The following is a 22765-nucleotide window of genomic DNA, read 5'->3' on the forward strand; positions in this document are numbered from 1 at the left end:
GACAGCGCCGCAAATTGAAGAGCGGGGCGGGAAGCAGTGGCGCACCCACAGTGCCCCGCGGTGCACGCGACGGCTTCCCAGCGTCCTCTGCGGCCCCTCCCGGTACCGCGGATCCAGGCCCCGGTTCGTGTCCCCCCACCCCCGGGGGGAGGAGAGCCCCGCGCGTGAATCGGGCTGAGCGTTTTGTTTAACCGACTCCCACCGGGACCCGCGCTGTAGGCGGCCAGGCCGTAGCCCCTCACAGCCGCCCCCCAGCCCCGGAGGGCACCGCTCAACGGTGAAGCGGCTCCAGGCCCAGCCCCTCCCGGGGTCGCCCCGAGGCGGCCCCGCCGCCCGGCCGCTCCCGCCGAGCTACTTCCGCCCCGGCGGCGGAAGCGGCGGGCCTGGGCCGCTCTAGGCGGCTGGGCGGAGCGCGCTCGGTGGCCGCGCGGGGGACCGCTCTAGGCGGCTGGGCGGAGCGCGCTCGGTGGCGGGGCGGGGCCGCGCGCTCAGTGCGGGGCGGCGGCGGGACGGGACGGAGCCGCGATGGAGAAGCCGCGGCGGGCGGTGGTGGTGACCGGTACGGGGCGGCAGGGGCGGCCGGGGGAGCTGTCCTGGGGGGGGATCCTGAGGGGGGGCAGGTGAGGGGGGAGCTGTCCTGGGGAGGGCGGTGAGGGGGTAAATGGGGGCTGGGGGGACGACAAGATGGGGGGGGGGGGGGGGAGGTGGGGGACCCTTCCCTGAGGTAAGTGGGGGGGGAGGGGGGTGCTGTCCCGTCAGGGGGTGACTGAGGAGGGGTTGGATGGAGGGACTGTACCCTTGGGGGCTGTTTGGGGGGGCTGTCCCCTGTGAGGGGTGAGAAGCGGGAGCCTGGGGGTGGAGGACAAGGTCTGGGGGGCTTTGGGGAACGGGGTGGGGGGCTGCTGGGGGTGAGGGGTATCATGAACTGAGGGGTACGTTGTTTGATGAGGGGCTTTGCAGCGGCTTTCCTAACGCCTGGCCAGGCTTTGGGATCCCCCTTTTCCATCCCTCATCCTCCCCAAGGATTTGCTGGCGGGGGGGAGGAGGGCAGTGAATCTCCCAAGGAGCAGGAAAAAGTCAGAGCACAGCGGGGGGAGGCATTTGCTCGCTGACCACCCCATCCCGAGCCGTCAAGGTGTCGAAGCTGTTATCAAAATAACCCACGCAGCACGGCAGAAGCACCTCAGGGAAGAATAAGCGAGGGAATGAAAGGCCCCGGTGTCGCAGGCGAGAGCTTGTCAGGCTCCTTTCCCCGGGGTACAAAGGACAGCCGGCTTGATTTGTGGGGAAGGCAGTTCTGTGACAAATGGGGAACTCGGGGAAACTATTCAGGTCTCCCCCCAGCAGCTGAAGTTGAGGCCGTTTGAATAGCGAGCGCGGGGGCGAGGGGCTCGTTGTCGTCGATGCGCTGGAGCGGTTTTAATTGGAGGCAAGTGTCTTTGCAGAGAACAGTTGCGGAGAGCAAAGAAGCAGGTGGCAAATTCTGGCTTTCCCAAACCCGTATCTATTGCTGAGCGGCCGCACTTGGCAGTGACTAAACAGAAAACTTGCGTCAGTAAATACTCCGCTGCTTGCAATACTTTTCCTCTCTCTTTTTTCCCTGTTTTCGGGGAAGTTTGTTTCTAAAACGCAGGGGTTATCTTGTCAGGTCTACCTGTATGGATAATCTGTTGTCGATGTCACACTAAATTCCTTTTTAAATCAGCAATGGTGGTGTGTTCCCGTTCAGTTACGAGCATGTGCTCGCTGAGTATAAGTATTATTTGTGTGCAATTTCTTTTTTAGAACTCTTTAAGGAGATAATCCCATAAAGATCTCTGCAGCTGGTTTACTGCTAACGAGCCTTGGAGGGCCCTATTGTGGATGTGGAGGAACTCCTGGGCATGCTCGGTGGAGTTTGATACTGCTGACAAAGTTGCTTATCTTCTGCGAAGGAGATAACACGAGGGATCTGTATAGGAGATGAGTCAGAGGAGCAATAGCCCACAGTTGTGTTTGTGCCAGTTTGCGTTTGGCTTCGGAGTAAGAGGGCTACGTTACGTGCGTGGGCACCTGTAGAATCTCAGCCTTCCAATGGCTGCATTGTTAAAAAGAAATAGATGTATTTTATTTCTTTCGTAAGACTGTTATGGTTTCTTTAGGAATGAAACCTAGGAGGTTGCCATTGTTTGTTTCCAGAGAGTCATGTAGGACCTCCTTGACTTGCAGAAGCAACTGAAAAGGCATTCGATTATTTGACTTGTTCGCCCGTGCCGCAGTCGTAGATTGTCTTAGTAACGTTGGAGGTTTGCTCACAGGAAAACGCACCTACATTTTGATCTTGTGGAAACCTTTGGAAGATTTATTTTGGGGAGATATCGATAGTGGTTAGATTGTAAGAGATCCATCAGCGTGGATGAGCCCACGCTGTGCAAATTCCTTATATCGTCGTGTGCCGTATAACCTCAGACTTACTGCTGATAGCAAATAGAATGTTTCCATTAACGTGTCATATAATATTTGTAGTCCCTCTCAAATCCTTTCACGAGTTAGACAAAATTTATGTCTCCTAATTGCATTAGGCTCATAGGGTAACTCTGACATTTTAAATTAAAGCATATTGATGTTGCACCCAGATAAATTGCCTAACCTTTGTGTGCTTGCTCAGGAAAAGATGTTATGGATTACTAGTTAACTCTAAGTTATTCATTAGAAAATTTAGATGTGGTGAGTAAGTATTTCTGATAATGCTATCACAACCTTTGCTGCTTGGTGTAGGTGGGTTGTCAGCAGTGTTTTATTTCCTCGTAAGGCATAACTAATCCTAACAGAGATCTTGGTGAAGACCTGAGCAGAGAAGAAATATTCGAGGCAGGCTTGTCTGCATTTGTGGAAACATCTGCTGTGGGCTAAAACAATCAGGAATAGAAAATCCAATAATGATTCTCATTCTGTGACATCGGTCAACTTACCTGTTAATAACAAGCTTTTCTGACCTGGTCAGGAAGGAAAAAATATGCTTCCCCAGTGTCTGCTGGGGAAAAAAGAGTTTCTTTTGAGGCAAGCTGTTGTTTTCCTTCACGGTAAAAGGTGTATAGTTCAAATATTTCTGTGAAGGTCTCTTATTTAGTACTTGGACGTAAAGTAAAAAAGGACTGGGCATTAGAAGAAGTGGGTTTTCTTTCAGGATATATAAACCAGGAAGGTGCACACCGCTTTGCAACTTTAAGTTTAGTCAAACCTTTGAGGATGACTTCATCACTGTGGATTTTTACTTCTGTTCCAGGGTTTGGTCCGTTTGGAGAGCACGCTGTTAACGCCAGTTGGATTGCGGTTCAGGTAACATTATAACTTCATTCTTAGCAAGTTAAAACAGAGCGCTGTGCTGATAACGTATCCGTACAAATTTTAGTTTGCGGCTCTTTTATAACTTCTCTTCTCAATTTATTAACTGAGACCAGCTTGCTCCAGATATCCAGATGGTCAGCTGGATAATGTTTTATTCACTTCTCAGAAAACAATCCCTTAGCTAGTAGAATTTAATGAGATTGAGTTAATGTAGCTAAGGCAAGTAAGGAATTCATAGGCTAACTCCCTGGGTTTGAAAGATGTTAAATGGGGCAGGGAGCCTGGAATCTTCCTCTGCCATAGAGAATTCAAAATAAATAAACAAAAAAACCCAGAGGAATTTTTATGTTTTTCTCTCGGCTCTAGCTTGAATCTGGGCAAGTTGGTTAACCTTTAAGCCAAGTCTCATCTGTAATGAGATTTCCACCTGGTAGTCTTGTGGAGTCGAGCGTACTGCAGAGTTGTCCAACGTGGGTCTGAATGTCAGGGCTCTGACTCCAAAGCAAAACAGCCGCCGCTGCCTCCTTTCCCCTCCGTTCCTTTTGCGGCCGCCTCCTTTCGGCAGTGGGCTGCGGCAGGTGAAGCAGGAGGCGTGGGGGGATCAGGCAGTGTTCGTTGCTCCGGAGCCAGCCTCCTCTCTGCTGAGAAGCAGCAGCAAGTGATGCTTGACTGATGGAGTTGGACCTTGCTGGAGAGAGGAGCGCTCGTGGAGGATCGTTGCTCGAGCAGATCGTACGTGCTCGAATGAATCGAGTTTATGCCACTTGTAGCTGCATATCTGCATGAACATGTTCATCTGTGTAACACTGATATATTCACAAATGAGGCAAGAAGAAGAAATCAAACTCTTGCTAGATGCCCAGCTAAACTAAGGAATTAAGGTTGCTTGCTGTAAAAACATTAGCTAGGGACAGCGCTGCCACATTATCCCACTTCGTCCTTATTTGTCACTTCTGGATGTGGTTTATGACAAAGCTACTGGGAATTCAAGGGTACCTTTTAGTACAGTTGCCCAGGGAATTAAATCTATTTTTCTCCCCAACACATCTCTCTTCCCTTCAGAGCTCTGAGATTAATATCTTCCTTAGAATGCTTTTAAATTAAATCACAAACTCTAATCAATTACAGTCAACTAATGTCCAGATGTCTAATGTGTTGGCTGGTATGAGAAGACGAAACCTTTGCCTCCAAGAGCCTTTTGGAAATGAATATATTTGAGCTAGGGTTTGCTCAGCTTAAGTTTGGGGAAAAATGCAAGCTGTGTATGTGGAAAAAAAATTGCACGTTACTGAAATTTAGTAGTGAGGCTAATTGATTTGGTTTATTCTTGCTTGTGTAATGTCAGTTATTGTAAACAAGCTACTTTTATTCTAGAGGAGACAGACAAAAGGGTATTGTGCTTCTGGGACAGGAAGAGTGGTAGGTGTTCTGATGCTGCTTACAAAAACAAACCTAATGTGTAATTCCTATGAAGAGAAATGGCGTGTCATTCCTTCGGCCCGGCAGCTCGAGGCCCTGATGGCTGCTCAGCTGTGTGGCTGATAGATGAAGTAATCATGTGCATTTTAAATTCATTTTATGGGCTTGGGGGTGTTTTGAGAATATAAAACTAGAGCTGGTGGTGTGCGATCTGCTGCGTCGGAGCCCATCTTCCTCCGAGTCCTGTTTAATAGCTCGTGCTAGCTTCTAACTGAAAACATAAACTTTCAGGCAGGATTTGCCTTTCCTTACCCTGTCTCAGCCCTGAGAGGCCCAGACAAAAAGGAACAGCATGTCTTTGAGCACATGCGAGTTGGGCATTGTGCAAGTTTCAGACAGGGGACTTCATGGAGCTGAGTGGACACAAAGGCGTGTCTGAGTTTCTGAATCCCAGACGGTGTGATCTGCATTTTAATAGAAGAAAAAATCAATTAAACAATCTTTGTAAATCCTTCCTAGCTTTAGGGCTAAGCTAGTTCTGGTTTATTACATCTTTCGTTATCCTGCATCCCAAGGATAAAATTCTCTGCTTTTCTTTCCAGTCTCCTTTTTGGTTTTATTTGGCTTCTTATATCGAACATGGATATGGTGTGCCTTTTCCCTCTGACTGCAGTGAATTTCTAGTATAGCTGTTTGTTTTTGAAAGCGAAATGATTTTTACACGTGGGTACCTTAAATAGTGGCGGTAGCAATCTAATAATGTGAAGATGAAATGTTTGGAGATTTTTACGTGTGGGGGAGAGATTTCCTATAAATTCAGAGTGAAGAATAACTTCTTTCTGCTTTCTTTTTTAAGGCTTACAGTAAAAATATTCTGTGTTAATGTGGATTTGCTGTTCGTGTTTTCACCGTTTCCATATTTCATTTGAGGAATTTTTTCAGCTACAATTTTTGCTTGGGAGGAACCTTCTTTTCAAGAAGTTACTGAAACGGGCTTTCTGTTCACTGCATTTTCTGGTGTTCTCGGTGTGACTTAGGTGTAGACACAGGTGTGCCCCGTGGACTGTGAAGCTAATGGGCTCCTGCCTTCATCCCCCTGAAGTGCTTCTGGCTGAGCGGGAGGAGGAGGAGGAGGAGAGAGGTCAGAGTGCGTTTTGACATTACTAAGGACAATTGCTGTCAGGGTGTCTAGACAGACCTGATAAGGATATTAAAGGCTCACAAAGACGACCATTGTTGAGGGGTCAGGGAATCGGTCAAACATGTTCGTTTTTCTATATTTGTCAGGTATACAAGGCTGTGGGTAATAAGTTGTCTGGGGGCCAGCGTACATCTTTATTATTGAATGGGAGCGCACAAACGCCGTGTTTGGTTAAAAGAAAGTTGTGAATTTGTAAAGCTAAGGTTTAACGTCTCTGCGTTTGGAGAAGGTAGCTGTCACTGAGATGGTGCGGCTCACATGGCCCGAGGTCTCATGCTCCTTCTGTGCAGCCAGTAAAACTTTCCGCGATCAAATTCATCTTTAGGAGCTGTTTTCACGCTCTTTAGAGAAGTGATGATGAATTCCTACCAATTAACGCTCTGGAGATCTTCCTAAAGAGACTGACTTGTATTTGAATACTCTCATTTGTAAACTACTTACTTTATTAACGCACCACATAAACCAGCTAACGTTTTGAAGGCAGATTTGTGTAAAGAAGATGTGATGAAACATCACTTAGCATCCATCTCTGGTAATGAATGTCTGTGTGTGCCAGACACTAATCAATACAGCAAGCCTTTAATATCAGACTTGCCCTCAGAGCCAGAGCAAGTGATTTATCATTGTTGTTGCTCATATCTGCTGGTCCGTGAAAGTCTTACTCTTGCCTTTGCTGCGTGTTTTAGTTATCTTAAATCTTGTTACACTGTCTGTGGTCTGTCCATACAAGTGTGAAAGGTTTTTTTTTTTTTCTCAGTAAAGAAACGACTCGTGCTGATAACTACAGGAAAAAAAGGATACGAGATACTGCTCACGTTTATATAGAGGAGGTAGGATTGTAATGGGGGAGTCCAAAAACCTCAACTTGTCCTCTCCTTGCAACTGTTTTTTTTTAATTTGAAAGAATTTTAAACCTAGGGAAATAGAAGATTTGAAATTGAGTTAGCTTCGTTGAAAATAGCACTCCTTAGCCTGAAGTTTGCAAGTACAGTCTCTGTGTGCAGGAAAATAAAGCCTAAGAATTGCATGAAAGAGCAGCTCTTGGCTCTGATCACTGAATCCGAACCTGAAAGAGATAACTTAATCATTCAAGAATATTTTGAAAGGTCCTTTGGTAGTTTGATGGCTTCTTACGTTGCTGTTTCTACCTCAGATCCATGAGAACAACTACAGCGGTTTATGGATGTGCGAGTTGCAGGTTATTTTCTTGCTGTGCCTGCAGCCCCTTTGATGTTAGCGCAAGTAATCATTTCAAGCTTTTGGCACGAGCAAGCTTGCATTTTTCAACCGAAATATATCTCAGAGGAGAAGAGCAGCACCAGACGACAAGCTTCTGCTGTATATTAACTTGTGAAAAGCTGGAGTTGTTTCTTCTACCTGAAACACAGGCCTGGTGATAGACACGCAAGAGTGCATGGCTCCTTCTGTCTTCAGAGAGAAGGATGCGCTTGCAGCTTCTTTCCAGAGGAGACAGAGCTATGGGAGGACTCTGGCTAAGGCCGTTAGCTTTATGGCATGTACAGTCACTTACCAGTCTTGAAAAGCAGCTGTAAAGTTTTTCAGAGTGCCAAAAAACATTGTCTTCATCAGAAGGAGACTTGATCTAGGTTAGATGCTGTTGGAACTCATTGAACACCATAGCTGAAGTCGCTTCAGTCGCTGGAAAAGTGCCTCCCGGTGTAGACTTGCACAAGGCTCCTAGGTTTGAGCTCAGCTGATGATTTTGTTTAAGAACTTTTTTTTTTCAGAGGCTTCAGACCATGTGGGTATATCTTTTCCTTGAGTTCTTGAAAGTTTGGGTTTGATGGCTCTGAAAGGTTTCAGTTCTGATGAAGTCCTGTTCTGGGCTAGACTGGTAAAGTCTAAAGTACCAAACGAGCCTCAAACTGAACCCTTACCGGTGAGACTGGAGTGCGTTGAAACGGAAACCAAAAAAGAGCAAGGGGGAAGCGTCCAGGACCATGGGCTGTATGTAGAGGGAACTTACTGTGCTGGTATGAAACAGTGTGCTTTCCAGTCAGGTGTACTGGGGAAAAGAAAAAAAGATCTTTCCTCTTCCCTCTGGTTTTAAAGAAGTCTTTGCAAGGTATTTAACTGACACTTTGTGTTTTAAAAGGTTTAAAGGAAATCGGCTAGGTTTATTGCCTGGATATTTGGGATGTTTTCAAAGCATGGCTTTAGTTAACGTTGTAGAGGGAGAAATAATTTACTGCATTAGTTGAATCACTGCAATGGTAACAGCTCATGTTGCAAAATTAAGTACAATATATTAGGTATAGGTAAAGCTAGGGATGGAAACCCGTTTTACATTTTGGAAACAGGCTGTATTGGATTCCAGATTCTGCCAAAATAAAAGTAAGACAAATATGTTGAGGAGGGTGTGCCAGTGTTGCTTCAGTTTCTCATATGAGGAGCGTTTGCTAATATTTGTGGAGACTCACAGGCACGGAAGCGCAGCCTGGTAGTACCGTCACCTAACCCTGAGAGCTCTTTAGCTGGAAACAAATGTGAATTTCCTCTCCAGGCCAGCAGTCCTGAGAGAGGACAAATCAGAAGATTAATATAATCCTCCCAATTCTGCTTTCTTTACATACTATCTAGTTCTTTCAAGAAATGAATATGATTATATACCTCTATAAATAATGTAGCCAACTTCTCTTTTGAGCGTGGGTGTTGGTGATAACTATTGTCAGTTAAATGTTGATTTCTTTGTTATACACACATCAGAGCAAAACAAACGGTCCTGTGGGTGAAGACTGTTAAGGCAGGTGGGGAGATGCCTTTGTTGTTCCCCGTTATGTTGGGTTTTTTGGGTGGGGTTTTTTTTTTTTGTTTTTTTTTTACAGTGCTGTTTACAAGGTTATACAGCCTGTAGCGTAAGCTGATGTTAGTCCCTCACAGCAGACTCACTCTGCCATTAAACCTTCCAGAAGTATATCCTCTGCTGAGCTTGTGTCTGACCACCTTGGTATTGGTTATTTCCTTATGTTCGTAGGAGTTGGAGAAGCTAGGACTGCGAGATGACGTGGATCTGCACGTCTATGAAGTCCCAGTTGAATACCAGACAGTGCAAAGGCTCATTCCTGCATTATGGAAAAAGCACAGTCCACAAGTGAGTGAGTAGAGATAGGAGGAGAAAAGACAGGGCGAATGGTTGAAATCTGTCATGCTTACAGCGATGAGCATAATGTGAAGTCCCATTTTTAACGTATGTTCAGACTGGTAGTCCCTCACTAGATCTTTTCCTCTGTTCTCACTAGATCTTCTCCTCTGTTGTCCGTGAGAACACGTGAATTTGTAGAATTTTATAGCTCAGAATAGAGTGCTCCAATTAATGGGAGCAGTCAGTGTGAAGAGGCCACTGCAAAGGGCTGTCTAGACAGCTCGCGGTTAGCCTGTGCCACCTGGGCTGTTCCAGCGGTGGGCTCGGCTGTGAACGTGCCAACGTTCGTTTTTACCCTGATTAAATTACAATTTAGGCCAGGAGGGGGTGAAACAAGAAGACTTGTTCTGTACTGGACCCACGAGTTCATTGATAAAATGACTTGTTACTGTGATATTCATGCAAGAACTCCTGTAACAACCCCATCAGTCTTTAACTGGGAATAGCGGGCTGTTGATTCTCCACCATTTGCATTTTGGTTGATCTAACTTGTTTCTTTTCTCTTGTAGTTGGTGGTTCATGTCGGTGTTTCGGGTATGGCTACGACTGTGACTCTGGAGAAGTGTGGCCATAATGTTGGTTATAAAGGCTTAGACAACTGCCATTTCTGCCCAGGCTCTCAGTGTTGCGTAGAAGGTGGCCCAGAATGCATCGATTCCATTATTGACATGGACACGGTTTGCAAGAGAGTCTCAGCACTGGGGCTGGATGTCGCGGTCACTATATCTAAGGATGCCGGCAGGTATGGGATACCAGTGATCGATGGGGAAAATAGACTCATACTGCAACACATGTTCCCTTCGTGCTGAACTCGTGAGGCCCGTACGATTTCATACGCTTTTCACTTCTCATGGGGCTGGCAATACCATCTATATTTCAGTGGTCACCCAGTCATAGGGGAAAAAGAGAGATCTTTATGTTTCTTTGTCCTAGACTTGATTAAGGCAATCGCGCTGGCTTGTATTCCACTCTTTATTGCAGGATGTTGCTGCAATGCTGAATGATAAGAATATCGTTCTTATATTCTTATATGATAAGAATATCATTCTTATAGTTCCTCCTGTCCTGCAGTTTGCACGCTGTATTTGTCACTTGTTGCTAAATAAGCTTTATTCTTGTATTTCAGATACCTCTGTGACTTCACTTACTACACTTCCTTATACCAGAGCCGCGGGAGGTCCGCTTTTATTCATGTGCCTCCGCTGGGAAAACCATATACCGCAGAACAGCTGGGTCGGGCACTACAGGCTATAATAGAAGAAATGCTTGGTGTTTTGGAGCATTCTGAAGACAAAATCAATTGTCAGCATGAACACTGAAAGTGGGCAGAAGCTATCCTAGTATTGCACTTCCAAAATTTTCCCTGCTACTGAAGTACGGGGGGAAACGGTCTGAAACGTACAGACCCAGAATTGGAGACTTCAAAAAGGAAAATTCCACTTCTAGAAATTGACGTTTTTTGTCAAATGTGTGCATTTCAGCCTAGGCAACAAAGGATTCAAAATCTCTTCTTTAGAACACCTGCAACTACTCATTTCTGAAGTGACTGAAGTGTGTGTGCTGTGCTTTATCCAGAGCTTATCTGTCAGCCAAGTGACAGCTACTGAGCAGTCTAAAACAGCGCAGGTGGAAAGTTTCTCATCTGGACTTGGCGTTCAGGTGCAGGGAACTGATAACCCAGTCTTCTAATGACTAGTTCTTACGTTGAAAGGTTTGCTTTCGTTTCAAGTTTTTTTTTCCTCTTTGGCCCAAATTATAGGTTATAATGTAAAAGTACAACTGAAAAGAGTTGGAATGTGTGGGTTTGTCTGTTGTAAAACAGTGCTTGGTGGAGACGAGGAGTCTTCGAAATTGCTTTGCTGAAATGGAAAAATATTTTAGGCATTGATTTCTCACCCCACACTGTCCAAATATTCGTAGGGTCCTCTGTCATGTACTGGTTAACTGGGAGCTGCAGATAGAAGGGATGTGTTTTGGGTTCCTTTTGTTGTGGAGCAGGAGATAGCTTTTTTTTTTTCGTGCGTGTGTGTACACAGTATGAGCCTAACTTGCGCCAAATATTTCCAAATGTCTTTTTTTATTACGCTCTCGATGTCACCTTCCTCACTCAAGTCAACCATATACCTCCTGTACAAAACACATTGTTTCATATGTGTATAAAACAAATCATTAGCGGTTAAATAGCTTTGCTAAAGGCCACTTTCTCCGCAGGAGATCTTTATCCTAGACCCTTGGTGCTAGCTGTTATTTTTAAGGTGAAGGCTGAGTAATTTATAACTTCCTTAGTTATAAATTTTCATTCTTGTTAAAGGTTAGAAGAGTAATGTTTAACTTTAAATTCTAAGTTGCCACCTTGATTTATTATAGGCATAAATATGCGAATATGCAGATTCAAAGACATTCTGCCAAATCAAATCTAAAATCTTAAACCTATTCCCACTGTTTGTAAACCAGAGGCAATTATTTGAAAACTAGGAATTTTGCTTAGAATGAGTATTCCGGGCTGTTTATTAGTGTCCCCCTCCCAATGGGAGGGTACAAAGTGCTGCTTCTTGTGTGAACTTTCCCGGTAATTAATGTGGGGAAGTGTACATGCAGGTTCTAAGCAGGACTTTAAAAGTGGTTGCTGCTAGTCGTGCGTGTAGGTTTGCTTCCAAATTACAAGACTCCAGCGAAAGACAGATGATGTTACAGTGGGAACAGGCACAAAATTGGTAATTGATGACCGGTAGGTCTCACTGAGGGGCCATTTAAATGAAGAGGTCTGTGATTTGATTCTAATACTTTTACAAATATATATATATATATATATATATATATATAAAACCCCAACATTTTGAACTGTTTTAAAATGCCATTATTTTAATTTTTCTGATTATGAATGATTCTGCTATAGTATCTCTCAGTGAGAGCTGCCATTAACTTGCTGTTTTCCAGTAGAAGTCGAGTGACAAAGGAAATACCGCTTCTCCTTGTAACCCTTGAGAGAGGACGAAGACTTCTGCAGTTGTAATAACTTTGCTAAGGGGACCTGTGCATGAAGATGTTTGGATAGACTTCTGGTTTACCGAGGAAATTACCACTGTATTTACTATACAGGCTTTCCTGATCAAAAGAGTTTGCCTTCAAAGTAAATACTCTCTTTTGCATTCAAATCCGAAGTAGCACTTGTCAGATTGTCCGCAGGCAGGCAGACTTTCTGATTAGTAATTTATTATATTTAATGTTTTGTTTAAATATTCGTGATTTGACACATTTTTGCAAATAGTCGAGCTACTTATCTTGTAGGTTTATTCCTTTATCTGGTAAGAAGTTTTTGTCATCAGTGTATCTTAGCTGCTAAACTTTTAAAAGAGGAGTAATTCATGTATTCTGCTAAGTTCAGCAATTGATTTAAGTCATTTTCAGTAATGCTATTTAATTTACGTGTAATGTAGTTGTGAATAAAACGGGAGTGGAAGATCAACAGTTTAGTGAGGCAATAACAAAAAATATGACCGCGGAACCGAAGCGGCCGTAGGAAGGGCTGGTTGGACCAGCGATGCCCGTGGGTGCTGTGGGGAAGGTTTATCTGCCGGCCATCCCTTGCCCTGAGCAGAGAGGGTTGGAGCAGGTCGCTGGTCAGGCTCTGTTAGTGAGAAATGTCTCTAAGCGAGGCGTGCCCTGTCTGTCTGTCGAAAGTTTATGCTTCCTTTGAACGTACGAGCGGGCAGCCTTGGAGGTCCCCCCTGCATGTGGCTGAGGAGGAGTGGCTCCAAATTCATCGGCAGGGAAGGTAGACAGCAGCGGCTGCGTGGAGAGAAGAGTTTTCCACGCTAGTTTATTCAGCCTGTGGAGTATGTCCGGTTCGACACCTATAGATACTCTTTCTTGGGTGCTCTCTGCTGTTCAAGGGGAAAATCTTGAGCCAATTTCTGCGACTGCTGTTTGTCTAGGGACTGCAGTGGTTGACCTTCTACGTGTCAGTGTTGAAAAACCTCATTTTTGGAAATCCTTTGCTTCGGGCATCGCTTCAAGCTGTGCGTTTCCTCGTAATCTGTTTTTGTGAAGCTTCCATGTGATCGGTTTCTTAGAAAACATAATTTATTTTATAATCTTTTTGGGTTTTTGAGAATTAGTCCTCAGAGATTGTATTTGTAAAGGGTGTCTTGGTGGTAGAGAAATTTTGTATAGTGAAACTTTTAAAAATGGCATTAAACTAATTTTATTTAATCTGACCTAAATTAAATACTTTTGTTTTTTTGAAAGTTTTTTGTTAAATTCATTAATTCATAACGCCTTTCCTAGGTGCATATTTTCTTTGGAAATATGACATCAAACTGATGCAGAGCTTCAAAAAGCTGTTGTTTTGTGTAATGCTTACTATCTGCTTTCTCTTCCATATCATCAATAAATAGAATTTGCTAATTTGCACTGACTGGGAGACCTGTTGCCAACCACAAACAATTTTGTGCTAGTGAGTAAGTGTAGGAAGTTCAGGTTTAGTGTTAATTACTGTGCCTGCAATTTGTAAAATGTAAAAGCTGGGAAAGTTTTAGAATCCTGTGACTGCAAAATTGTCTCTGGGGATACGCTTCACGGAGAAACGGGGGTGAGAATATTTTGTGTGGAAGAGAGAATTAGGGAGGTTCCACTGTATCGGGTCTGATGTCATTTTATCTACTTGCCAACAGCTTGGAGTAGGAATGGGCTAATGTGTTGGTGAAGTTTGGTGATGGCAATTTTAATTGTTTCAGTTATTAAACGCTGCGGAGGATTTTGAGGAACTCCAGATACTCGTAAACTCCTTCATAATTTGGTGACGCTGATGTCAGGAGATATTTTCTTCGAATTAAACACGGTAATCTACTTTAGAATAAACACAGCTGAAAGAAACTGTGAGCTGGAAAGTTTCTTTACCTTAAAGACTCATGGGGCACCTGATGATCCTTATGGGTCCCTTCCAACTTGAGATATTGTATGATATGGTTGAAGGTAAACACCCGTTGTACAGAAGCTGTTTGTATTTTTTTGGGGCAGCTTTTGGAGAAGATATCAAAATCTGTAAGATCATATAGAGCAGTTCACGCTTATCTGGAGTATTCCCCAACCTGATTGCTTCCTCCTAAACGTGGTAGTGGTGGGAAAGGATGAAAAGGTCATGAAGATGGTTAGAGGTGTTGAGTGTGGTTGTGACATGAGACTGCAGCCAAGAACTGCTGAGCTTCAAGAGTCCTTCCAGGAGGGACCTGACTGAGGGCGTTCAAAAGTTTAAGACTTCAAGAAAACTAACCGGTTGCTCTGCTTTCACCCTGAAGAGGAGGGAAATTCAAAGGCGAGGTGTCTAGAGTAAATTTAAGATAAATGCTTCCTGGCAGACTCCTTGCAGAAATTGAGAAGGCGTTTGCATGCAGCATTGTGTCGTAAAGCGTAGCCTGATGTGTTGGGTACTGCCTGCTGTCCGCAGCAGGAAAAACGGACTCGTTGAGCAGGGCTCTGATCTAATACGTCAACTTATCTTTATCTCCGTAGGGTTTGTATTGCGCGTACTGTGGTAAGTCAGGTAGGAAATTGTACTATTTGTATTTGCTTACCTAGACAGTCACGCTTAGATGTAGCATTCAAACTCCGGTGTGTCTCTCGCTGTTCTGCTGGTTGTGCAGGCAATATTTAACCTTTTAGTGCCTCAGTCAGCTGGCAAAGGGGATTATTCTGGGCCATGCAGTGCCACGCCTGGAATAAAAGCCCAAGAGCTTCCAGGCCTGCAGACTCAGAAATGGACAGCACAGACTCCCAGTGTTGTTATTTTTGTTAATGAAAAGGCTAAAAAAGTTATAATCCACTGAAGTTTCTTCTCATACTCAAATAATCTTCATTTGATTGAGTGCGTGATTCGTTGACCTCACATGCGGGCTTTCTTATGAAATGTATAAAAGGAATTGCAGTAGGAGGAGCTTCTTAAAACCAAAAATGGGAAAACCACGTAAATGAGTTGAATTGGTAATTCCCCACTAACACAAGAGCTAGCGCTAGACTAAAGCAGCGATTATGGTCTGACCATGTTATTCCATGGCTTAACTTGTTGTGACTCCTGCATCTTTTTTAACTTACAGTGTGTTTCTAACTCTCTAACCGCACAGCTGATGCTGAGACACTAAGCTACTTTAAGAGCGAGTGGTAGTGTTTGAAAGCTGACTGGAAACCAGAATGTTTAGACGTAGAAAGTACACTTGTGTGGTTTTTTTTTTTAATTACGATTTTCAGATTTCATCCCGCAGTGCAGGTAATAAAATTGTCGGCAATTAATTTGTACGTACTTTCGCAAAGTAACTTCCTTCCTATTGTCTCCTTTACTTTAATATGCTATCCGATTATATTTTAATGAGAGAAATTTCAGAGTTGTGAAGGCTTTCTTTCAAACTGTATCTGTTGGCTTGGATAAAATACCCCTAGTTGATACCGTAAGTACACATCCTGACGTGGATGGATTTGTTATTTTTGCACCAGAAACCCTAATGTTTTGCAGTATAAAGTGCACTTTTTCTTAAAAAAAAAACAACAAACAAAACAAACTTGTATTCATGTCTGATTAGTGTCTTATGTGATGAAAGTGATATTCTGCCAAACCTCCAAAGCTGAGGATATTGCTAATTCTTCATCGTATTAATTGAAACCTGAGATCTGCTTCTGCTCAGTCTATTTTGAGACAAAGTAGAGAAGAAAATGCCTCCCCGTAGATAGGAATGAAATATAGGAACTGAAACTTTACACTGCCCTTAAATAAAACTCTGTGCTACTTAAATACACGTTCAGGTTTTCTATTGCACCAGCTTCTTAAATCGCAAATGTTTACTTTGATTAAACAGGGAGTGCCTTGTCCTGTGCTGGGCTCACTTTTGGAAAGCAGAGTGGTGGTGATGGGGACAGATGAGCCATTTGCACATAAGGTGGGTGGAAAGTCTGGGCTTTCGGCACTGGGAGAAACTGCTGAACTTGTTCGGTATCCCCTTGATCCAAGGATGCTCTTCAGAAACTGCACTGAATCGAGTTCTCGAGGTTTTCTGACACACACTCGAACCTGACAAAGGAAAAAACAAGAGTATTTGCTACTGCGTTGTCACTCTTGGTTAGGTTGGCCAAATTTGTGAAGGTTATTCTGTCTCTTCTTTAAGGTTACGTGTTTTGTTCGGACTCCGTTATGCATGTTACAGCATCACTCAGCCTCTCGGCTCCTCCGTTCGTTAATTGTGGTGAAATAAACAGTTGTCTGTCTGGGTATCTCAGGTGTTGCCAATGTCACGCTTATCAGGACTCTTGGGGCTACAATTCTAAATCTGTTGGGGCTTCTGTTTTTCTCAGTGTGTTCTTGCAGTGCCTTGTAAAACCAAACAATCTAGTGTGTCACAAAAGGGCTGTGTAATAAAGAACCGTTAACATTACTTTCAGCTTGCTATTGCTAGACTGGACTTTGTAACTGAAAATTTAAACCGATGTTTCAAAGTAAATAAAGAGTTTAACTCTGACTCCTGGTGTTCTTTCGCAGTCGTCGGAAGAAGTCGTTTTTAAAGATGCCTTTTTGTAGGGTGGTAATTACATATTGGTGATGACAGACTGACCAGATAACCGTGTATTTGGGTTTTATACCATTCCCTAAGCACCTGCTGCTGTTGGAGATGAGCCCTTGGACTATAAGGATGCCCTGCGCTGTCCCACGTGGCTGTTTTTCGGAATGAGAACAGATGCTATCTAGGCTTGTTGTCTTAGACCTCAGCTGCGTATCTTGGATGTTTGTGTCATTTTATTCACAAGAGTATTTGGAAGTTTTATCTTGCCATCATCTATTATGTATGTCTGTTTCTTTTATCTATTACGTTCTTTCTTTGTACTTGGAGGTAAATTTTCCAGCCCTTGCTTAGACCACATAGCCTAACGGAGCAACAGCCACCCTTCTAAACAGAGTGCTGCGCTGAAATATTTATGCAAAAATTGTTCAACGTTACTGGTATTAAGATACAGAGACCCGGGGAGTGTGTCCTTCCCCTGATTCAATGAAGACTCTTTAAAGCGTGCAGCAGCACAGTTAGTTCTTGAGAGCCTGTAATCCTGAAAGCTTTGGGGAGAAAAAGCTATGGAACAGTTCTTTGTGAGTTTGAGACTTCCCCGTTTCACTCTGAGGTGGATAATTCCAGGAGGCAGTGGTGAAAGGATCTGATTAATAACCCCCGTTGTACATTTCTCACACTGAAAACCCCGATTCTGCTCAGATTTTTTTTAAATGCTTGTTATTCACGAGGCAAAGTCTTGGAGAGCAGCGTTTGGAGCCGCGGTCCTCCAGTGATTGGAGTTGCCTCTGTGCACCCCAAGCTGAAATCGGGACAAGACTCACTCTGGTTTTACCCTGCCATGGCGTTACTTTAAACAAACCAAAAATAACTCTTCTTTCTCTGTTCTCAGGTGAGGTATCTGTATGGCCCGGTCTGCGCGTGGTAGTGCCGCTGGGATCCGCAGTGGCTGGAGCACGAGTGTCAAGAGGATATTCTGCACGTCGGTAAAGAGCAACGCTGAATGGGATGTGAGGCTTCCCGGCGAGCAGGTATGTCTGCAGCCGTCCGTTCAGAAGACAAGAAGGGTAATCCCTTCTTGTATGTATGCCCGGCATGGTTCAAAGAGCTTCCCAAAACTTCTTTGGAGGTATTAGTGTGCTGCAGGGCCAGACAGACGGTCGCTTTCCTGGGAGAAGGAGTTAAAGTCTGGTCAAACTTTGAGGTGTGCCAATGTCAGATGCGTGAGGAGCTGGCGATCACAGCTCATCCGATTGACTTCTTCGGTTTCCTTTTTAGCTCGAGTTTCGTGGCCGTGTCACGCAAAGTCTGCGTTGCCTGGCGAACCCGAAATCTTTTCAGTCTTTTCCAGATCTGTCAGTTAATAAAGTATTTCTGCTTTACCCACCCTTTAGTGTTCTCACATGGGCTTAAACGGCAGCAGCAGTTTTCCCTCTCTCTGTAGACGTGGTCTTGACCGAAGGGGGTTTCAGCAACGAAGCCTTGTGGGATGCAGCAGGTGACCCGCTGGCAGCAGAAGTTGCTGTGATTCTGAAGCTGGCTTTGTTCCGCCGGCTGCAGCTCCCTTGCAGGCTTCCTAAGCTACTTGGGAACCCGCTGTAAGGCATTTTCCAGCCAGATGTCTTCTGCCGCGCTTCTTTGCTGGAGGAAGAGCTCCCTCGAGGATTGTGGGAAGATGAGCAGCATGCCTGGAAGCTGCTGGGGTGCAGCGAACTCAAACAAACACCGGTGCGCGCTGCTTTCCTTGAGAGCAGCCCTGGAGCTCTCCCCGTCTTCCCCAAGAGCGTCTTCTTGCTTTGCCGGGCTGCTTCGTTGCTGTCGGTTGAGTAGGCTGGCTGCCACAGCGGGTGCTCCTGTTGGGATGTGATGCAGCCTGGCTTCTGCTGAGGACAGACAGAAGTCCTGCCTTGGCTCCTTTCAGGCTGCTACCCTGTTCCTGCTGCCACTGGTCCTGACTGGGAGCAAACTGGGGCGGGTGGGGAGGGCTGGTGCCACCAGATGGTGCTGCCATACAGCCAGACCGTGCTCAGCTTCACCCCGGTGCGCTGGACTGGGACAGCCTGGCACAGGTACAAGACTTCAACAGCTTCAGCTTGGTCCTGAGGGCTTCTTGTGCTCCTGCCTTTCACCGCCTCTGATGTTGCAGCGATGGGAGGAAACGAGGCATCGCCGGTGAAGGAACAGCATCGGGTCCCTGCAACACGAGTGGAGACTGCACCGAGGGCGTTGGTGATTCAGCGTTTACTCCTCGCCAGCTGCTCTACGGAGCAGGTTGGATGCCGTATTTATCACCGCGAGGCACGGTTTTGCCAAGACCGAGGGCTAAAGGCTGCCCCGGTAAAGCCCACGCCCAGCCCAGCGTACCGAGGTGGGACAGGGCTCAGGGAGGTCCCACGGTGGTCCTAGCCCAAAAGCTGTGCTGTGAGGACTTACCATGCCCCTGGTCCAGAGAGTTAACGGTGGTTTGTGACTGGAGAGGGGGGATCAGAAGGGAAAACTTTATGGTTCTTTTTGAATCTCTGCTTTTTCTGTCTTTTTTTGATGTCCTAGATCTGGGAACGTTTTTTTCCTGAGCTGCCGTGGTGATCTCGTCGAGTTCTCCAGCCTTTTCTTCAGAGTTGGAGCGCTGCGTTGTTCTCCTGCTTTTATTACGTTTGCTGATACCCAGCGTGCGATGGGCACAGGGAGGTCTGAGACCTTCCTTGAAGGTGAGCCAGGACATGTGCTCCCAGAGAGGACACAGGCTCTCCCATGAGCCAACCCCTGATGAAATCACTCTTATTTTAGTTCTCTTTATAAGGTGATAAGCTTTTCCTGCAAGGCGGTGTTTCCAGAGTGATGTCATGCAGTTGGGTAAGCCCTGTGTCAGTGAGGTTGTTTTGCAACCAGAACTCTCCGGAGGGAGAGATCGATGGTTTCGCTGGTCGTCAGCAAGGAAGGAAGCTCATCGTAGAGCATCCCGCTTGGGTTTCTTGGATGCAGATCCAGAGAGCTGGGGAGGAGATCTCTTTGGTGGACTGGCTCCTCATAGATCTTAATCTTAATTCTTTCTTGTAACAGCCTGGTCTGCTCCCCCTCTTTTCTTCCTCCCCTACTCCTCAAGCCCTCCAAACCCTTTGTAAATGAGGTGGGATTTTTGGGCAGCGTCCATCTGGCAGGCTGCTCGCCCTCTGCGTTTTCCCAGCTCGCAAATCAAAGCTGACCTCAAGCGAAGGTGCTGGAGAGCCCACCCTCTCTTACAGCCGCTGCCGAAGGGCTCCCCAGAGCTTCAATCAGAAACTCGCAGCTGCGGATCTGGTGCAGGGGAATGGCTGGAATTTCCTGCCTGCTTGGAGCAGCCCTTGCCGCCTTCGGTGGAGGCATGTGCGGGCAGGTCCCGGGCCAGGGTTCGCTGCCTCTCGCACCCTGGGCTGGCTGGCTGGGGATGGTCAGGTTCCTGGAGCAGCAGAGAATTCCCGGTATGCGCTTCCCGATGCTCTGGCCGAGTATTTCCCCGTGCTGGGGCTCCTCGCTTGTGGCGTTTCAACCACGCTTTTCTTTCCCTGCTGCTTGGAGGTACCTCATCGTCTGGCTCCAGCCTTCCAGGAGATATAAACGGATATTAACACCTACCTCTGCTACGGGCTGGGGTTTTCTTGGCCGGTTCCCGACCAGCATCGTGGCTCAGGCCTGGGGGAAAGTCTCTTTTTGCTGCTCCTCTCCAGCTGCTTCCGGCTGCGGTGGATGCTCTGGTGCGGGAGCAGCGTGCCCTGTGTACACAGCCCTTCCCTGAGTCACACTCCGGTGACTAATTCCCTCCTGACAGGCACATGAAGCCTGGTCCATGCCCAGGTTCACAAATAAATAAATTTATTTCTGTTGGAGGTTAGACTAACGGCAACCTTGCCTAATTCTTCAGCAGCTGTCATTCTTGTGCCTCGTACAAAATTGTGCCTTGCACTTAAAAAAACCCCAGACTCTTAAAATCCTACGGTTTTAAGGAGCTTTCTGCATTGTCTTTCCCTTGTAGCATCTCCTGAGCCTTTCCCTGGTAAAAGAGATGCTGCTCTGGGGTGTGCCTAGGTTGGATTTGATTTCCTTCATCTGTTTCCCCCCCCCTTGCTCTGGATTGGAAAGCTTTTTGGAGGAAGGATTTAGAGCTCACCTGGGTCCCTCCAGAACGCGGCTTGGAGCCTGCACAAAGGCAGGTCCCTGATTAGAGCTGCAGCTTCTGCTCTGCCGCTGCCTTGTGCTTCGCTTCTGGGCCCAGCGCTGCTGTCCCGAGGGAGCACGATGCTCCCGAAAGCCTTGGCCAGCGGGTATCTGCTGGATCTACGCTAAAAATGGAGGCGAAGGGCTGTTTCGGCACGTCGGAGGGGCGAGACGCATCCCCCTTTGAGCAGAAAGAGGCTCACACCATGGAAAAGCTTCTTTTTAAAGCTGCTTCTCAATAACCGTCGCTTGGATCCTGCCCAGGCTGAGCTCGTTGCCCGCTGCTCGTGCAGATGATGCTCTCGAGGCGTTATACCGTATTTACGTCTGCCGGAGGGGAAATACCATTGCAAGCTGTAAAGCACCCTAGCCGGAGGACGGACCCTACCTGTAAATCCGTCTGTCTGGGGAGTCCGTTCCAGGAAAGATGCTCGTTGCAAGCAGAGAGTTTCCTCGTGCCAAAAGCATCGCTGTAAGGAAGGTGTTTGGGGCGGCGAGCGAGGATTTCTCAAGCAAGATTGCCATTTTTGGCGCTTGGATAGGAGTAATTTCCTGCTCTGCTGGGAATTCAAGTTAACTGTTGACCACGGGTGCAGTCAAGGCAGAAACGTCTTTGCCCAAGCGGAGCAGAAGTTTCATTTTTGGCAGATGCTGTAAACTTGCAGCAAAGGAAGAAAAATGTGATTCCTGCCATGATGGGGCAAAAGCTGCTTTTTGCTCACCTGACCCATTCTGTTTGTCTTTTATTTAGAAATGTCTAAAGGTCAAAATAGCTTCCACTCTGCCTATTCATCATGACAACAGCTGGGAAAAACGGGATGTGGCTTTCCAAACAGCCCACGCTGGCAGCGGAGCGAGAACCTTCCTCTCCCATCCCTCTGTGCCCGTTTCCAGACCTGGAATGAGACGGGATGGAGCAAACCTTGTCCGTGATGTGACCGATGGACCACCTCGGAGGTCAGCTGAGTTCCTCCCCTCTACTGAGGGTTTTCTCACCCTAAATTACTCCTGGAAGTGCTGAAGCTGCCTCCGGCCACCAACTTCCCCAGAGACCAAGCCCTAAGGGCTGCTTGAAGCTTCACGTGGTGGGAACAGATACGGGAAGCCGTGCTCTTCCCTTAGCCCTTGGCTGAAAAATATGCCGTGGGAAAGTATTATCTACCTCGCTTGCAGTAGTTTGCGGGAAATATCCCCCCTCCAGCATGTGACTTGCTCAACCCGAGTGGTTTTGGGGAGCATGTGAGGTCCCGTAGGTCATGGGGAGCAGCCCCAGTCCAACGCCCTTTGCCTTGCAGAGGGATGCTCCGGGTGGGGGGGATGCTGTAACCTCGCTCTGTCGGTCCTGGGGCTGACGCGCGCCCATTCCCGGGGGGCTCTGGCTGTCGTCGGAGGCTCTCGGCACCTTTTCGGAAGCCACTTGTTCAACAGCTGCAAGGAACCGATAGACCCAAAATCTGGGGCGCAGCACTTCCCCTCTTGCCGCTTGCGGTAAAGAACACTACAAAAATAACCGGGGTTTCTGCAAGTGCGTGCGCAGGCGAGTGACTGGGGGGAAGTTTCGCACTTTTCAGGGAATCGAAGCCCTCGGGACCCCCCTCGCCCCCGTCTGCTTCCCATCACCTGGGCTGGGGGGAGCTGCAGGGGGAGCAGAGCGGGGCTGGCCCCCGGCCACGATCGCGTCGAGCTGGGGAGACGATTGCATTCGAGGAGCCACGAAGCCCTGGTTGCGCGTGGCTGGTTTGGGGGCCCGTCCCCCAGTCCCGCACGGCACCGGCGGCTTCTCCAGTCCCGCTCTGAGTCCTGCTCGAGTTGGTTCAAGTTCAAAGCTGCGGCCCGCTTGCATTTCATGGGGAAATGACTAATGTTCATGTTCCCCTTCTCGTTTCTTTTGCTGTTTAATCTGAGCGTTTGCAACACGGCTTC

The 22765-nt window shown here is 46.6% G+C and overlaps 2 protein-coding genes across 5 annotated transcripts; one reads left to right on the forward strand and one right to left on the reverse strand.

Moving 5' to 3' along the window:
* Positions 1 to 46: 46 nt before the first annotated feature.
* On the forward strand, positions 47 to 16612 carry PGPEP1 (pyroglutamyl-peptidase I). 4 transcript variants are annotated; one of them, XM_075524514.1, is made up of 6 exons: positions 352 to 559; positions 3266 to 3318; positions 8943 to 9059; positions 9620 to 9644; positions 9726 to 9852; positions 10237 to 16612. In XM_075524514.1, the coding sequence occupies exons 1-6, from the start codon at positions 526 to 528 to the stop codon at positions 10427 to 10429; spliced, it is 549 nt and encodes a 182-aa protein (XP_075380629.1). In that variant the 5' UTR covers positions 352 to 525; the 3' UTR covers positions 10430 to 16612. The 4 variants fall into 4 exon arrangements, with proteins under 4 accessions (XP_075380631.1, XP_075380629.1, XP_075380628.1 ...); XM_075524515.1 differs by adding an exon at positions 6705 to 6777 and having other exon boundaries at positions 514 to 559; positions 9620 to 9852; XM_075524516.1 differs by lacking the exon at positions 352 to 559 and adding an exon at positions 47 to 123 and having other exon boundaries at positions 9620 to 9852.
* Positions 15644 to 22310, reverse strand: LOC142420503 (uncharacterized). Its single transcript, XM_075524511.1, has 3 exons — positions 20796 to 22310; positions 19085 to 20229; positions 15644 to 18845 (listed from the first exon to the last, which is right to left on the reverse strand). The coding sequence occupies exons 2-3, from the start codon at positions 19494 to 19496 to the stop codon at positions 18577 to 18579; spliced, it is 681 nt and encodes a 226-aa protein (XP_075380626.1). The 5' UTR covers positions 19497 to 20229; positions 20796 to 22310; the 3' UTR covers positions 15644 to 18576.
* Between the last annotated feature and the right edge of the window lie 455 nt (positions 22311 to 22765).

Source organism: Mycteria americana, chromosome 24 (assembly GCF_035582795.1).
Source record: "Mycteria americana isolate JAX WOST 10 ecotype Jacksonville Zoo and Gardens chromosome 24, USCA_MyAme_1.0, whole genome shotgun sequence".
NCBI classification, from domain to species: domain Eukaryota; kingdom Metazoa; phylum Chordata; class Aves; order Ciconiiformes; family Ciconiidae; genus Mycteria; species Mycteria americana.

Bases quoted from the DNA above. Each gene is read 5' to 3' on its own strand.
- LOC142420503 (XM_075524511.1), bottom strand. From the start codon at position 19,496: ATGACATCACTCTGGAAACACCGCCTTGCAGGAAAAGCTTATCACCTT. The intron at 18,846-19,084 runs GTAAGTCCTCAC...CTCGTGTTGCAG, and splicing joins CTCTCTGGACCAGGGGCATG to GGACCCGATGCTGTTCCTTC.
- PGPEP1 (XM_075524513.1), top strand. From the start codon at position 526: ATGGAGAAGCCGCGGCGGGCGGTGGTGGTGACCG. The intron at 3,319-8,942 runs GTAACATTATAA...TTATGTTCGTAG, and splicing joins CCAGTTGGATTGCGGTTCAG to GAGTTGGAGAAGCTAGGACT. The intron at 9,060-9,619 runs GTGAGTGAGTAG...TTTCTCTTGTAG, and splicing joins GGAAAAAGCACAGTCCACAA to TTGGTGGTTCATGTCGGTGT.